This window comes from Cupressus sempervirens, chromosome 5, assembly GCF_028749045.1.
Source record: "Cupressus sempervirens isolate cs-2001-9-10 chromosome 5, ASM2874904v1, whole genome shotgun sequence".
Classification (NCBI taxonomy): domain Eukaryota; kingdom Viridiplantae; phylum Streptophyta; class Pinopsida; order Cupressales; family Cupressaceae; genus Cupressus; species Cupressus sempervirens.
The window spans coordinates 503,260,275-503,279,210 of record NC_143122.1 but is presented as its reverse complement, the minus strand read 5'-3'; the positions used below and the strand labels follow the sequence as shown (position 1 = coordinate 503,279,210).

Below are 18,936 nucleotides of genomic sequence, written 5' to 3'. Positions count from 1 at the left end.
ATTTGTAGGGAGGATAAGGTGCTTATAATATGGCTTTGTAATATGAATTCAAGTATTTTATTTTAATAATAAAATAAAATAAAATGTCTTTTGTTTATTCTTATTAAAAGCATGGAGATTTAAACTACAGTTGATTTGTCCTTTACAATCATTTTTTTTTAATTTAGTAAGCAATTAATATCAAATAAGTGGACAAGGTCATCTATGGCATTATTTAATTATTTTTGAATCTGTGTCCATTCTGTCTACCCGACCTTAGGAGTTAAAGCACAACCTGGACTAGTTTAGAATTGTGTATATATATTTGATTTGTCGCATCTTGATTATTAAATTGTTTATAGTTTATGTGCATGGATGAAATATCCCTAACTAGATATTTATGGATTTCTTTCCCAGAGAACATTCAAAACACATATATGTGAGGTTGCATAGTAAAAACCAATGATATAAATCCTAGAAAATATCCCCAATAGTTGTATACTCAATTTTTTCCTCAAAACTGATATTCAAAACTTAAACCATACGCAGATGTATTACGAATAGCAATAGAAAAAAACAACAAATCATCCAATAGATATAAACCTATTATTTTCAAAATAATATTCAGGAATTCAAGCATATATAATACGTTACAAACCAGCAACACAAAACCAATAAACTCTCATAAAAACTCCTTAAAACAACGTTAATGCATTATACAACAGCAATACAATATCCACCTTCCAAAATCCAATCCTAAATACAACTTTACAGTCAGATTGGAAAACTTAAGAAAAGAACATGTAAGCACATGCGAGACACCTGATGTGACATCTCTAAGGACAATGGGTTTGTGTCCACTATCTGTCGGCACGAGGGGCTACGTCCTTATACTAGCTGAGAGCTGAAGCTTTTTAATGACTCTCCCAAGAGAGGAACTAAAATCTAATAATAAATCAAGCTTATCCAAATGAAAGAGTCTCTTCTACTTTTATCCTCATAGTTGTGACTCTTTGACTTCTCTCCTAGTTTTTCGTCGTATCTCCCTATGTCCTTTTTGCCCACTTTATAACATTAAATTGACCCTTTTATATTTCAAGTCCATGCTCTCCAAGTCAATTTTAATATTATGTATAATATGTCTTTAATATTTCTAATGTCCCAAAAAGGGGGACATTGCAAATCTCCCCTCCTTAAAATTGTTTCCTCAAGTAATCAGTACCAGGATCCCATATGAGTCTGCAGGTAACCCTGTAGCCCAATCTGAAAACAAATCCGGCCACAATGCGAAGTGAGATGTCACTCTGCAACCCATCTATCAACCGGATCCTCGGATCCCATATAAAACTATGAAAAATCATTGCACCTATAAATTGTATAACTCTGATTATCCTCGCATCTAATCTCAAATTGAGCAAAACTGTAACAAAATCCTCAATAAGTCATAGATACATACTGTCAACACCTAAATCCCAAACCCTATTGTCATAACCAACCAATATCATAAGGTAGAAATGTATCAATGAACTATGCACAACCCAATAGATGGTGACAACCTGACCTAAATAGATGGTGTAAGAAATGAGCTGCACAAAAGCTGAAAACAACACCCTGAGCACATCAAATACCAAACTGTCATCATCAATCTGGAGAACCTCCTAGTACATAGGTACTATGAATAAGAATGAAGCTGAAAAACCATTCCCTATGATCAACACATGACTCTCCTCAATCCTCCAACAGGACCTATTTAATTGCTAAAATAAGAAATCCATCCAACCTATAAGTAAGTTAGACTTCGGTACCATGTAAAGGTTGAATGAAAGAGAGGCAGCAGTAGTCACTTCACCACACCAATCTTGTGACCCAAGTTCGTTCTTAAGAACTGTAGCTTGATCTGAATCTCTGAAGTCAAGGGCATCCTCTTCCTAGAAATCAAGAGGAACTCTCTCTACCTCAAAAAGTTGGTTATCGGAAATCCAAACAGCATCTACCTCAAACAAAGGGTTGTCTATAAGTTGAATGTGATCTTAAGTGTTGGAACTTGGTTGAATGCTATCAAGTTCATCAATTACCTTTAGGAAAAATTCATGCCTCTTTATCCTCATGTTCCCTAAAATGATTTGTGCTCTGAATCTGATTTTCCGTTCTTTGAAGAGAAAACTAAATATCAAACAATGCCTCACAAACATAATTAAGCACCTTGTTGAGCTCCTTAATCTCACTCCTTTCTTTATTCAATTGGTTGATATAGGATCCAAGAACCTTAAGAGTGTAATCCTTGTCGGAAAGCAAACATAAGCAATCTAATTTCATATATTCAAGGGCTATTTTGACCACCTGCAGATCAACAACAGGCCAATCTCCTCTCTTCCCTTTGTGTCTTCCTATAGAAATCCTCAACCATCTTGTGAGTGTTGTCATAGTGTACCAAAGATGCCACAACTCTTGTTAGTGTAAACAATTAATTACTATTTACACTTTACTTAAGTTAGCTTAGGTTAAATGTATTATTTTATTAGTTGTCATGTAGACCCCTAAGAGTATGCATAGTCATGTGAGTTGTTTTGTTGACAACACAGGAATTTGCATATTCAACTAAGTTGTCATGTAGACAACATAGTTGTTTGCACTCTAATTGAACACATGGTGTCTAGAACATCTCTTTATGAGATACACCTATGTAAGCTTATCCTCTCATCATCGCACAAAATCATGTGCTCAATGGAGGATAATCCACTCTCAGTGGACATGTGGTTAGTTGTGAGGCTTATCATTGTGCTAACTCCGAGTCATTCTAGATGCCTTTATATACAGGCACTTCTAGTGTGTATTTATCTCATATTCAATCATTTGATATCCATTCTCATTTCATTCTCATTTGTCTCTCTTGTGCTATCTACTGAATTTCTTGATCTTGGTGTTGAATTATTGCCTAAGGCAAATTCTTACATGGTATCAGAGCTATACCAAATTCTTACATGATATCAGAGCTACGGGAGCTTCATTGCATAGGCATTGGAGAGAATTTTTTTTGTAGGTCAAGATTGGAGCTTGGTGGTGCAAATCAGATGTTGGCATCATATTCAGAAGGTCGAAAAACCCCCAAATCAACTTTTGTTTTATCAAAATCAGACATCTGAGGTGAAATCTAGAGTCATTTGATTTTTGGAGGTGCAATGGCGACGATTCAAGAAAAATAATTACAAAGTTGATTTTCAAACAGGAATATCTCCCTCGTACAGACTCCTTTTTTCAAGCAATTTTTTTTTGTTTTAGGGTAGAATTTCATGATCTACACAAGTGCAAGATGTTTGAGATCTTTGTTCCTGAACTTTTTTGCAAATCACAAATCCCAATTTTTGCAACTTCAAAGGCTTAGTTCAAGCTCATCAGGACACATATTCAAATGCTTTTTTTGAGGGTGCATGATTTTTTGTCTACTTTTCAAATCTGGTATCAGTTTGGGTTTAATTTTGAGGGGGGTTTTTTTTATTGCTTTTGCATTTTAGGGGTGCATATATTTATTGATCTCATGGAGTCATGTCACAAGTGTCAGTTTGGTTTAAAATTGAAGTTGACAAAAAGGAACTATCAAAAATGAAGTGCTTTGATGATTGATCATTTAAGAGAACATAAGGAAGTATTTCCTCATCTATGTTCCAAAGAACTGCCCCCTTATACTAATCTGTCACCTATTAGCATAATTGTGCAATTTTTATAAATATCAGTTATGATTGTTTTGATGTCCTTAGAAAGGTCAGTGAACCTTATGATCTTTGGATGAGTCTTTAGAAAGCATATGGAGATCCACAAGTCCCTCCATTCCTAGAGGACATTCTACCTCCAGTCACTCCAGTTGTGGTACCTAAAACTTCAGTTGAGATCATACCTCATAATGCTCCTATTGCTTTTACTAATCCAGTTTCAGCCATAGATGCTCCTAATTCAATACAGCGGGAAACACCATGTCTTCCTATTTCAACTTCATGGGATGACTTCCTTCTAGACATTGCAGTGTTGTTTGTGGAGTCTTTCATTGAAGATGTGGGAGACATTATTGATGGCATCCACCTTCTCTTTGTTGAGGAGACTTCTTCTTCACTTATTGTGAGGGAACACTCTATCCCTCAACCACTTGATCTTTCTTTTGAGACTAACATGATTGTGGACACTTCTTTTCAGCAAATGGAGAAGGACTCTTTTACTTCAGAGGAAACATATCAGTCTTTGGAGATTGTATTCCAGTTTGTTCAGACATCATATCTTCTGAGGATTGTTCCTACTAGTTGGGGAGCATTATCTACTACACCTATGGCACCACTTCTTCCTACAAGGAGGAACTTCATTCAGCTTTCATGGTGCAGCTTCTTCAATCATCAAGGAGCTTCTTTCATGGGTGTGCATTCATCATTGAGGGGAGGCTACATTGCTTCTCCTAAATCTTCTTATCAACAATGGGAAGTATACTTGCACCTATACTTGGTGTATCTTCTTCCTAAAGGGAGAAATGTTGTTTGTTGGCATTGGATTTTCTCTTATCTTCAAGCACTCACCATTAGGAGATCTTTCAATGGGGGGGGTGGGATTTCATTTCTCGGTATTTCCTTCTTCTAGAAAGATTCTCTACTATGCAATGATGTATGTCATAACTCCATCTATACATGCATCTTCTTTATTGTACTTAATCTCTCTTTTTGGGGGAGGGTTTTTCCCATGAGATTTTCCCTCTTTCTCCATTTTCAAAGAGATTGCATTGCATAGCATAGCATTGTATATAGAGCATTGCATTTGTACATGGGTACCTAACATGGCCTAGTAGTTGGGACCCATCACGCATTTTCATCATAGCTTTTGTGAGCTTAAATGCATTCCCCTAAGTTGCACTTAAGGGGGGGGTGTTAGTGTAAATAATTAATTACTATTTACACTTTACTTAAGTTACTTAGGTTAAATGCATTATTTTACCAGAGTTGTTGCCTCCAACATTTGGCAAAATATTAAGATGGGGAGAATCCTCACCTGGGCTCAAAAGATAATGCAGAAGAAAACAGAGTAAAATAAAATCGTACTAACAAAGCACTAACACAGAGACAAAAGGTAGAATTTATAATGGCTCAACTATAAACAAGCCATTTCTGCTCTGAGCAATGGAATTCTCTACTTTTACAAATCCACAGCACAATCAATGTCTTCAATAACAATAACAGATTTGCTTGAATTCGCAAGCAGCAACTGACAAAGAATCGTATTGTCACAAACCGTAGTGAGCAAGTGATAAGATGCACTCACATTAGACTTCTGTGTACGTAGGCTGATCCTGACAACCGTCTGATGATATCTAGTGTTCTTATAATGATATCCAACAATTCTGTGTCATTACCAAATCAAACTAGACCTACATTTGTAAGCATGACAGTCAAAGTGGAAGTATTAGACCCGTCCCTAATAATTCTTCTCAGAATGAAATCTCAATAAGCGAATTAGAACCTAAATAAATTCCTCGAATTCCTTATAGTGAGGAAGACTTATTATTACCATAATTCGAATTGGATTTATTTCATTTTTTTTACTGACGCAAATCGTAATGGACAAGATTTTTGTAAGATTTTCTGATTGCAGATCATAATGGACAAGATTATCTCATTATAGAAGTAGATGGACTGATGACCCAACTTCCTAATTTGTCAGACGTAACATCAAGTGATTATAAAGATCCTTGCAAATAAGATTTGATAAGATACAATCCTTGCGCTAAACTATGATTTGAAAATGGTTTTCAGAAAGTTGTTTGGCGATGTGAGACAATTTCCGATTGCAAGCAATCCCACAGGGAAAGCCTATCAACTAATTAGTTGTCATGTAGACACCTAAGAGTATGCATAGTTATATGAGTTGTCTTGTTGACAACACAGGAGTTTGCATATTCAATTGAGTTGTCATGTAGACAACACAGTTGTTCGCACTCTAATTGAGCACATAGTGTCTACAACATCTCTTTATGAGATACATCAGCTTATCCTCTCATCATCGCACAACCTCTTGTGCTCAATGGAGGATAATCCACTCTTAGTGGACATGTGCTTAGTTGTGAGGCTTATCACTTTGCTAGCTCCTAGTAATTCTAGATGCCTTTATATACATGCACTTCTAGTGTGTATTCATCTCATATCCAATCATTTGATATCCATTCTCATTTGATTCTCATTTGTCTCTCTTGTGCTATCTACTGAACTTTTTGATCTTGGTGTTGGATTATTGCCTAAGGCAAATTCTTACATGGTATCAGAGCTATACCAAATTCTTACAACTCTATCTTCATTAACCTTCAACTGGTTCTTTAAGATATGCATTTCATGATTGTTATTTTGAAGTGGTTCATTGTTTTGCAGTGTTGTCTCAGTTTGTTCCTCCAAATTCATGTCATGGACGTCGAAAATATATGGTTCATCACCTCTCTCAAAATCATAGGTGTTATTTCCCTTGTTCTCTTGATTTGTATGCAAAGGCCAAAGTGTTTCCATGTTATCATTTGCATATAAGGGTTCATCATACAAGGACCTCGACCTATTATTACCTTGTGTGCAACCTATCTCATCAATCTGCCTGTCAAAGCTAACCTCCAATTCACAAATGAAGAAACTTTCATCCTGTGTAACAACTTTTGCGTGATCGCGAGAAGGCTGCAAATCAATGGTGGTTGATTGTTCTTCATTTTCAAGATCCTCTGTTAAATGATTTGGACCTACTGAAAATTCTTCATACAAATTTTTGCACTAGTCTTTTTCAAAGAGATCTTGAACCAATTCAAAGTATTTTATTTTTGGCCATATTCGTCTTATTTTGTCGCTCTAGATGAAGCCCCAAGTAATTGTTGAATTGTAAGTCATTCTGAATTCGAGTAGGAAATCCTTTATACTCTCCATAAATATCGAATATTTTTGCTCTTATATCGGATTTGAAATTCTAGACAAACTGCACTTGCGGCTTCATAATACCCTTCTTGATTTTATCCAAATCTTTTCCCATTGTTGAACGTTGTTATCCTTTTACTGTAAGTCTAACACACAGCTACACTTTGCCAAAATTGCCTTTTTTTAATAGTCAAACTATCTTGATTGCCATCTCCGTATTGAAATGCCTTTCAATATTATGGTCACTTTGTTTAGCATCCCAATGCTTAAAATTACTACTTATTCAATCAACCACGATCCTCTAATCTTCATTATGTTCATTACACCTCTAGACTTTATTTGGCTTTCTTTTTGTAAGGTTTTCTGTTCACAACCCTTCAACATTGGGTGCTATTGGCTAATTTAATTCATTTGGATGCTATATACCATACTTTTGGTCTTCTTTGTCTCACCCTTTAAACTTTTACTATGATTGTAATAAGCGAAGCATACTTGTTTCTTGTTGCTTTTTGTTATTGTATCAAGCCTTTTCAAGTGCTTTGCATGGATATTCTACAGTGAGAGCTCTCAATCTTTTCGCCCTCAAGATTGATTGTCATATATTTCATGATTTACTAATTATTGAAGCCACTCAAAGACACTTGCCAATATCCTAAGCATGATCTCCCTTTTAAAATGTGTTCATTGTTTTGAATACGATGTTATAGCCTTTGTTGACCTCATAATGATGCAAGAATGTGCTAGTTGCAACACCAGATTTCCACATGTCTCACAACTATCCCTGACACTTCCATATAGCATCCACGTGGATGCAAAAAGACAACTGATTCTATCTTCAACTAAGGAACCTACTCCACATTAAAGAAAACAACTCACAGTTTCACCACTCTGGTAATTCGCACCTTCTTCACAAAATCCACCCTAAAGCTGACAGTAATAACTATGTCTAGCAATAAGAGACTCGATGGCTCGTGTAACTGAATGACACAACACCACTTCCCTGTTCTTGTCATATAGAACGAGGAGTCACTCCTTGTAGCAGCTCACTTTGTACCAACTCAGAGATTTTAATAATCATTCCTTGACACATGGCACAAATGACAAATCAAACCCCCAGGCATATAAAACAGAAGGCAATAATTTTATTCCTCCCCTTTATTAATGGTTCCTGCAGTCGTTAAGCTCCTACAATTCCAACTTGTTTGTCTTAGATGCCAATGTGGACAACTGATGGTTCATGTTTGCCTTTGTTATTCAAATCACTATTTTTTAATCCTTCCATGATGAGAAAATTTTCTTCGGTTACATTCTAGCTAGGACACATTATAAAACTTATGCTAAAGAAGTTTGCATACTTATTACCACCGCTCTGTTGCAAAAAATCATTTGGCACTTCCACTGGTGGCAGTTACCACTTTAAGCGTTGTTGATAATGTGATGCCAAAAACATTACCACTTCACTTGCTAGAACCATGCAGAAGTTTGTATGTCAGCCAGATATCTTGGGTCACTCCAAGTATATTGCTTCCCCCATATCCACTCATCTCACTGTTATGACCCGACTGGCGATGTATTGGGCTCGACTACGTCTAATGGCCACAGGAATGAAATTGTCTACACTGCTCTAACGGTTAACACAGTATTGAGATGACCGTTAACTCCACCTCCACTTATAGTTTGGGTTCTTGTCTCTATGCCTAGCTTGTCGTGAATGAAAATTCCTATAAACTAATTAAACACCCGTCTAGAGAGATCGTGTGCAATAATTTTATTTCCATCAACAATTTCCTTTAAGGAATCACCCCCGCCTATAGGTACTAAAAATCAATGATATTTGAGCTATATTCAATCTACAACTGACGGCATGATGATTCAAGGTGTCCACTGCAGATGTTACAGTGACAACCATACAACTCCTAATTTATTCGAACTTCAACTTTCCACACAGAATTTGTATTCCAGTTCTTTTCTAAAGCTGTCACCAAATATATAAATTACCAACAAGTAACAGTTGCAATCTCGTCAACATATACTTGTATCACCCAACTTCAACATATGCAACTCGATTCTAGTATCCCATGAGTGATACATGGCTCCCGAGTCTCCTGTTCCTAGTCACTAAGCCCGTAACTACCAACAATGGATGTCGAGACTAACATCCAATCATGCGGACCCCCAAATTTCTCACAGTGCATTCGGGAATAATGTTGCTTGTGGGAGGGTGTGCCCTGGTTAGAACAACTAGGGAACTTAGACGACAGCCCAAAACATATTAACAGTAATATTATTCATGCACGACAATACAAAATGTACTCCTCCCATCAAAACTTTGCGAACAATAGACAGAATTCCAGCTACCCAAACTTTTGATTAATGCAGACCAACTAATTTCTCGCCATTACTAAGATTAGATCCAACCATAGCAGCAAGTCTCTTGTGTCTGTGCAATCTGCTCTGCTAATAGAAAAAAAACTACTATCTTCGCAACATTTATGCTTTCCAGAAGAGATATACGACTTAGAATGGAAGGAAGTTATCACTTGTGTATCTAGATGTTGTCAGGCTTAACTATAGACTTGAATATTTTACCAATTGTTTTCGTTCGTAGAAGCTTCATACCTGTAAATGCTTCATGTCTTGTTTTCTGAAATTTTCTCTCTGATAGAAATTTCAAAAATGCGTAACCTTATGCACTATTTGAATATCTACAACTAAGTTCTGATCAACCTTCTGGCTATACCCAACAGGATGGCGAAAATTTTAGCTCTAATACCACTGCAATATCCCTAACCAGATATTTATGGATTTCTTTCCCTAATAACATTTAGAACACATATATGTGAGGTTGCATAGTAAAAAAACAGTAATATAAATCCTAGAAAATATCCCCAATAGTTGTATACATAGTTGTTTCCTCAAAACCAATATTCAGGACTTATACCATAGGTAGATGTATTACAAACAGTAATAGAAAAAAACAACAAATCCTCCAATAGATATAAACACGTTCTTTTCAAAATAATATTCAAGAATTCAAGTATATAGAATGCATTACAAACCAACAACACAAAATCAATAAACTGTCATAAAAACTCCTTAAAACAATGTTATTTTATTAAACAACAGCAATACAATATCCAATTTCCAAAATCCAATCCTAAATACAATGTTATAGTCAGATTGGAAAACTTAAAAGAAGAACCTGTATGCACATGTGAAACACCTGATGTGACATCTCCAAGGACAAGGGGTTTGCGTCCACTGTCTGTTGGCACGAGGGCCTATGTCCTCATACTAGCTGAAAGTTGAAGCTTTATGATTACTCTCCCAAGAAAGGAATTGAAATCTAATAATAAATCAAACATATCCAAATAAAAGAGTCTCTTCTCCTTTTATCCTCACAATTGTGACTCTTCGACTTCCCTCCTGACTTTTCGTCTTATCTCCTTATGTCCTTTTTGCCCACTTTATAACATTAAATTGACCTTTTATATTTTGAGTCCACGCTCTCCAAGTCAATTTTAATATTATGTATAATATGTCTTTAATATTTTTAATGTCCCAAAAAGGGGACATTATGTTACATCCCAATTTTTGCCCTAAAATTTTAAATTGATTATAGCCGTTGAACCAAATTATTTCTTCATGTTCATGTGCAATTGAATTAGTTCATTATAGTCGTTGTTATAACATGTTAGTTATAGCCATTGCTCATACCTTCATAACCATGTGAAATTGAATTAGTTAATTATAGCCGTTGTATCGATTTAATTATCATATGAAATTGAGTTAGTTAGTTTTAGCCGTTGTATCAATTTATTCATAATCATGTGAAATAGAACCAGTTAATTGTAGTCGTTTTACATATATGATGATCAAGTTAGTTATTATGATATTGATGAAATTCCTAACGATTACTTGATGATTTTTAATTAGCAATTTATAAAACTTGAATTAATGTCTTGGCAAGAATGTTGTTTTGAATGGTTACAAGATGAAGACTGGAGAGAGAGAGAGAGAGAGAGAGAGAGAGAGGAAGCATTGTGAAATGGGGTCATCGGAAGGGGATGGTTGAATGGTCCAGTCATCAGAATCAACAGGTTTGACCTAAAACCATCTTGGCAGGGTTACTAGGACTTGGTAACATATTTCATGGTGGAACCGCACGAGCTATAAAGTGAAACGTTATAATAAAACATAAGATCTTACATTTAAGAATTATCAAATATTAATATCATTTAATTATTATTTTACGTTCTCAGATATGATCATATGTAAACAATAATAAAATGACACCATTACATTAAAAAATATTTATCCAACGATGCCATCTAATTATTACGTACATACAAGTATAGTTGAGAAAGCAAAACAATAATAAAATAATATTAAATATTTAAAAACTTTTCATCTTCTTTTCTTTCTCATTTTCTTTTCCCTCTTTCATTTCTTTCCTTTTGAACGGATTTGAATAGTTGTCAATTTGAATCTTGTAACCGATGGTAGCCATAGAGACAAGATTGACTTTTAATATTGTCTTCGGCATTCTTTCTTTTCATTGGCTTTCTAAATTTCCTTAGCCATCGAGATCCCTATTTAAGGTCTAGCATCAAAACCAGCCCAGCGACTTCTTGCATTGCTCCAAACAATAGCATCGTCCACGGGTTATAGATTGAGACAACGGTTTGCATAAGTGCAACTCTTCTCAGAATCGGTTGTCAGAGAAGGAGTCACGTAAGACTTCTAATCCTTCTCATAAAATCGTTTATGTTTTCCTTCTCATTTTATTATTGCAGAACCAGCGGATTAGAGCTTAGTCTTATTTATTTTAAGTATGTGAAAATAGAATCCAAATTATAAATAGATTCATCAGATTCTCAGTTGTAAAGTGTGTCGATCTTCTTTGAGATATAAGGCAATGAACTGAACTTGAAGTCTATTATTTCCCATTAGAGTCTGTCATTTTTCTTATTGTGAATAAGCAATGATAATAGTCTATATTTCCCTTTCAAGATTGTGGTGTACCTTGAAAAAACTGTCGACTATCATATGAATAGCAAAGTGATGATTTATACTCAAGTCTGTAATTTCTTGGATTATCGAACATGTAATCTTTTTGCATTTTTGTCTTTGAAAACTATCATCATAGATTAAATCATTTACAATCTGCTTTAATATTGAACACCAAGGAATTCACCAAGCAAAATGCTAGAATATGGTGAAGAGGGTGTAAAGTATCTCACTAAAGATAATCTGAAGGCACCAAGGAATCACCAGCTTGATGACTTGATTATGGTGAGGTGTAGATGAACCTGTAAAACAAGAATGATATCAGAATCAAATAAATAATAAAACAAATAATGCATAGCTCATGCAAGTTCCACTTCTGAAATAAGTTGTCAAGCTGAGTGGTGGAGATTGGGTTGTAAACCCACAATTTGAAATCCTTGGCTACGGTGGAATTAGGCAAATTTGCCAGAACAAGTGATCTATGTTGTTGTCCAGACGCTTTAGTTATTTTGTCGAATAACTGTTAGGACCTCAACCCACTTGGATACTCTGATGGCTGAATCAATGAACATCCCAAGCCCGACCTTGGGGTAGGGAGGGTCGTTCTATTAAATTAGAACCTATGGGGATAAGTAATGGTCCACGGCTGGGAGGTTAAGCCTATGTCAATGCTTCTCCTCTCACCAAAGCCAAAGCTTTGACAACCATTAAAAGAAGCTTCACAAATTAATTTGTATGTTCTTTTAAACCCTGTATGTTTAATTAAATTCTTTTCAAAAATAGAAGTCATTTACTTTAAAGATAGTTATTATGTTAAGGTAGTTTAATGATCATATATATTTTGATTTGAATTTCCTTTCAAGAACATCTGCTATTTATTTTCGGTTGAAATCTAGAAGTAGTTAAATGATTACATTTGATATTTACTTTCAGCTGATTAAGTAAATTAATTGTTAATGTTTCAATTTATATTCTTGGTAGTCCAGCATTGTAATTAGATTTATTTTAGTTTAAACAGTTGTTGGAAAAACTTAGTCATGTGAATAGAGATAGAAATCAGCTTAGTTTAAGACTAAAATTAGTTAGTGAAAAACCGTATGTTACACATTACAATGGAACATTATAATCTTCATTGTAGTTAGACCTTGTTGCCCAAATAAGCTAAAGCACTGGTTTTTTTAACATTGAAGTATTGGATTTATATTTGAAGTCGGAAAATCTATAACTTTCTTCTTGCAAACCTCAAATCCATTGTTAAAAACCTTATTCAAAAACATTCAAATCAAACTATCACATTACTCCATATTAATTGAGTTCAAGGACTTTGCCAATCGAAGAACTCTTCAAAACTTAAATTCGCTATAGAAAAGCTCTGAACCAAGTGATTAGGTTCGAGGAGGTCTACCAAGTGTAGCGGAGCCTAAATTCTCGTTCGTTGGCCAAAACTGATTACAAAATCCTATCAGAAGTGTTAGGCTCTTGGATTTCCAATCTGCAGTTTTGGGAGCCAACAACTTTGATGCTTGAATAACTTTGGTTTTAGATCTTATTTAGACCTGCTCTAATTCCATGTTAAATTTAAACCAAAATAACATAATAAAACAAATAAGAGAACTTAAAAACACAAGAACATCAAAAATACCTTGGGAAAACCCACCTCAAGGGAAAAACCTAGCCACACCAAGAAATATCACTTTTTTTAATAGTGGATAAGTCTAAATACAATTCTCACAAGATACTTAAAATGATCGACCACTTTAATGAACACTATACTCTTCCTCTTTACAATAATATATACTAAGATGTACTTCACTCACAAACTGATTAGTGTCTTCATACAAAACTGATACACACCATTATGAATTGAAAATAACCCCTACTAAAATCATCCAAGAATTATACTCTGCAAACATTAATTTCAAATACCAAATGAATGACGAAACACCACTGAAAATGCCTTCAACTAGCATAACATGCAAAATACTCAGCATCGTGAAACAAGAAACTAAAGATGCTTTCATCTTTTACCATTGTACTCATGAACAAACAGCGGCTACCAAAATGTGGCATTCCATATTCTAATTGTTGTGGCACATGTATTGACAGCAGTTATCAATAATAAGACATTCATGAGCTGGAGTTCAAGACTCTTAATTGTCTTTAATGATTGACACCAAAGGACACAATACTTCATATGGATGAACTATTCATTGATGGAGACTTCAACAACCATGAACTTTACAATGACAGTGACGCTACATTTGATAAAGCTCTTCAATCATCAACAATTAAGTCTCTACTATAATCAACGCTCATGTATGCACAAGACTTAAAGATAACTACCGATACCCAAGAATACGATATTTCAATCATTCTAAAATTCTCTCAAACATACAAAGTCTCCATAAAAAATGGATAGAAATAATCATCGCAGGTATAGTAGATAGCTCTTGCAACTACCTAAATTCAACACTCCCTCTTAGCAAAGGAGATATCTTTTGCAAAGTTTTCATGTCATGGAGTCTCTCAACATGACTGTTAGTTACAATGGTTGTTCTCATGTGTGAAATAAACATAAACACAAGCTCACATCACAAAATCACTCAACGTAATGTTGGCATGGAGTCTTTCAACATGACATCCACTATGGCTACTCTCATGAGTGGAAAGAGCAATGAGCAGAAATTGTTGGGAGGCTCCATGAAAAAATGTTTAGAGACTCCATAACAAATATGGGACATCTTGTTTGTCCAGTCTTTTCTCTTATTTTCTCATCTCAATAGAGATGTAAAGGAACCTAGTACTACAATCTCCTTAGACATTTGACTTGAATTTTGTTTCTCATGAATATTTTCCATTCGTTGGATATTTTGATTTTCCGACATGAGACATGTTTCTATATCCACAAGATCTTGATTCCAATCTTGCTCCAATACACTCTTTCTGCAGCGGCTCTAATTTCCTCTAGAAAATGTTCCAAACGCTTCTATATTCATTTTTTTGATATCTTCCTTGACACATTTTAGATTCTTCGAATGTATTGCACATTATGAGCAGTACATTAGGATATTCAGCCATTTCTCGAAGGTTTCTATAAATAACGAATGATGTATCAACATAAGATAGAATTTAATGAAGATGCCCTTTGGCGAAAAACAGTGAAATTGACTTGTTAGGTGCTGCCAAAATTATATAGGGGTGCACCTGAAGTCTAGCTTGCATATAATATATGCCCATAGATTGCACTTCGCCAATGTTCACAACAGATAGAGTTATGAAAATAGCAATATCCCCTAAACTTATAATTTTCTAGATGTACTCAACAATGTTCATGTTCCTCAAAATACTAATAAACAATAATATTTTGACCAGTCCAGTGACCAATTCAGTTACACATGTTTGAGGTTTCATTTTTGTTCTAATGATGATAGATACCCTTAACAATATTTAATAGCTCAAATTCTGGAATAACTTGACCAACCCAAAAAAATTGAATAACTTGTACTCGCAAAAAACTCAGCAAAAAACAGCAGTAAATTGACACTTCTATCAAACATTTAAAAATATGTAATTTCTTAAAATAATCATAAAAATCTTATATAAATTCTATTTTTGCAAAACATCAACATCTTAATGGTTTTCAAATAAATAAAAGATAAATTGAAAATTAAAAATAAAATATATAGTAATACATATATTAGAAAGTGTATATATTAAGACTTGTAGTTTACAAATGATATGATATTGAAATTTTAATCATATATATGAAAAAATTTCAAATATATGAATTTTTAAATATTTATTAAAAATTTAAAAACAAACATATATTAAAAATTTCACACACTAATTATATATTAATAGGTATTAAAAATCATATATAATAGCAAAGATATATATGGGGAAAAATCATGGAAAACAAATCATTGTTTGCATTCAAACTGTGTTCAACTATGTCAATGTTCTGCAAAAGATAGTTTGTGTTTGTTCATAAAAAAGTGTCTCATGCCTCAACTTCCACAAAAATGCTAACCCCTAGCATCTAACGTCTGATGAAAACAGAAGAAAATCCAGGAGCCCTACATATATAGTAAAACAGAAGATAAATTGAAAATTAAAAATAAAATATATAGTAATACATATATTAGAAAGTGTATATATTAAGACTTGTAGTTTACAAATGATATGATATTGAAATTTTAATCATATATATGAAAAAATTTCAAATATATGAATTTTTAAATATTTATTAAAAATTTAAAAACAAACATATATTAAAAATTTCACACACTAATTATATATTAATAGGTATTAAAAATCATATATAATAGCAAAGATATATATGGGGAAAAATCATGGAAAACAAATCATTGTTTGCATTCAAACTGTGTTCAACTATGTCAATGTTCTGCAAAAGATAGTTTGTGTTTGTTCATAAAAAAGTGTCTCATGCCTCAACTTCCACAAAAATGCTAACCCCTAGCATATAACGTCTGATGAAAACAGAAGAAAAACCAGGAGCCCTAATGTCTGACGAAATGGTGAAAGAAATAACTCTTGTTGACTGCATTTTGTGCCGGATTTTGACAATTTTTGGTGACTTTTATTAATTAATATTGCACAATTATTTTATAAATGTGGTGCTGATATTTTGGCGATTAAATTGTTTGCCAGTGTGTTATGCAATATATCGCACTATTAGCAATCTAATTGCATGATTTTCAACCATGACCTTAACAATTGATTCCATGAAAACTCAGCTATATAACTCATCTTTTTCAACATAATGGTGTAGATGGGGCACATCTATGAGCTTTCCAATATGGTAATACAAAGAGATAATTGAAACTGAAAATTACAAAACAAATAACAGTAGAGAAAAAGGAAACTAACCATTCAGTATAACCTGGATCAACAGTGAACCCATATATATCAACTATATCACACATTGAAAGGGCCAATTCTATGGACTTTATTCCAGTTCCTTTTGCACCTCTTCGAAGTACGACACCTTGGAAAAGGTAAACTGGATTAGGAAGCTCCTGTAGTGAGAGAAGAATGATCTAGCAATTAGCTTGCAGTCATAATCTCTTCCTAGATACATGATAATGATGAGATGTAATACTCTATGAATATCAGCACAACACAAAATCGACTATATTTTCTCCAAGCCACTTGCTTATAGTATCATTTTCCGATTTCGTACTCAATTCTTTCATGAAGAAATTCAAGCAAATCTGCTATGAATACTAAAATACAAATTCTCAACGTTGTCAAGATACATAAAACAGTGCATTCAAAAACACTTATTTTTCTATCAACCTGAGGATGAATTTCTGCATTTATGTGCAATAGTTTAATGTTACCTTGATCATAGCAATGAAGTCTTTATGGATCAAACTTTTAATAATCAGCACTTCATCATCTACACAATCAACCAAACCACTTGACTCCATCATAATGCATAAACAAGTTTCCAATCTCAGAACACAAAGTTCAAGCTAAAATATATCATAAGGCATACCAGATCCATTGGCAACTTTGATCATGTTTCTTGCTACTCCCCTTGCCATTAAACGGAAGTTTCTTTTCATTCCTACATACTTGGCATACTTCTGCAAAGTGAACAAACATAGAGCAAGAGGTAAATTCAAAAACAAATCTGCAGACATCAACTCAATGACATCCTACATGGAAATGCACCATGCACTCTTCAGTCCATTTTTGTCCAAATACAGAATTCAACTTTTATTCCAGTTTTCAAATTATTAGATGGCATTTAGCCTAAACCATATAATCAAAAATCTTGAGTCATTCCTCTTTAACAAAATCTGCAAATCTGTTACAACAAGAAATCAACAATTCAATTTAGAAATCTTGTTAATGTGCCAAATTAAACATAGAATAGATTATATCAATGCCCCCAATGGCCAAAGTAGATTAGTAAGACTCGATCTAATTTTCAAAAACAGTAAAAGTACTAGAATAGATAGCACTAAAACAACATAATATCTAAAGCAGTCTCAATTTCAATATTCTATTATGCAAAAGATTGTGAGAAAAACCCTAGGGAAGCATGCAAGCAACTTGTGAGACTGAGGTCAATGATGAAGGAATTGAAGAGGGGGAGCAAGAACATCAAACACCGGACAGACAGATGAAAAAAATTATGTGATCAATCATGCAATCCATTGACACAACATATAAAATATCTCAAAGTGTTCCTCAAGACAACATTGAGGAGTCGGAGTCTATCATACATAGAATACTACGCCACTTTTTCAGCATTTGATCTTGTATTGAAGCTATTCTATAAACTAAAATGTATTGAATATGTAACATCCCAATCTGGATATTCTCTCCCAAAAACTACCAAATAATTTTGCTCAATAAATTTCAGAAATATTGTCAGCTATAATTTCATGCACAGTTTTCAGAAAATACCAGAATAATGCCCAATTAAATATATAATTAGAAATGCTATTGTATTATAATATTCAGCAATACAAAAACTTAATAAATATTCCAATCGTAGATACAGAAAGTTACAGCCAGATTGGAAATGCACTATGCACTCTTCAGTCCATTTTTGTCCAAATAGGATCAGAATTCAACTTTTATTCCAGTTTTCAAATTATTAGATGGCCTTTAGCCTAAGAATCTTGGGTCATCCCTCTTTAACAAAATCTGCAAATCCATTACAATATGAAATGAACAATTCCATTTAGAAATCTTGTTAATGTGCCAATTTAAAATAGAATAGATTATATCGATGCCCCCAATGACCAAAGTAGATTAGTAAGACTTGATCCAATTTTAAAAAATTGTAAAAGTACTAGAATAGATAACACTAAAACAACATAAACATTATCTAAAGCAATCTCAATATCAATGTTCTATTATGCAAAAGATTGTGAGAAAAAACTTAGGGAAGCATGCAAGCATCTGCAGGACCTGCAACTTGTGAGACTGAGGTCAAAGATGAAAGAATTGAAGAGAGGAAGCGAGAACATCAAACACTGGACAGAAAGATGAA

At 34.0% G+C, this 18,936-nt stretch overlaps 1 protein-coding gene across 1 annotated transcript in view; it reads right to left on the bottom strand.

Moving 5' to 3' along the window:
* The window catches only part of MGP2 (MALE GAMETOPHYTE DEFECTIVE 2), a 66,716-nt gene that overhangs the window by 10,505 nt on the left and 37,275 nt on the right, over positions 1 to 18,936 (bottom strand). The window contains exons 7-9 of the mRNA XM_089831551.1: positions 17,425 to 17,515; positions 17,267 to 17,325; positions 16,794 to 16,942 (exon numbers count right to left, since the gene is read on the bottom strand). Coding sequence (XP_089687677.1) covers positions 16,794 to 16,942; positions 17,267 to 17,325; positions 17,425 to 17,515 — 299 coding nt within the window. The remainder of the gene's footprint in view (positions 1 to 16,793; positions 16,943 to 17,266; positions 17,326 to 17,424; positions 17,516 to 18,936) is intronic.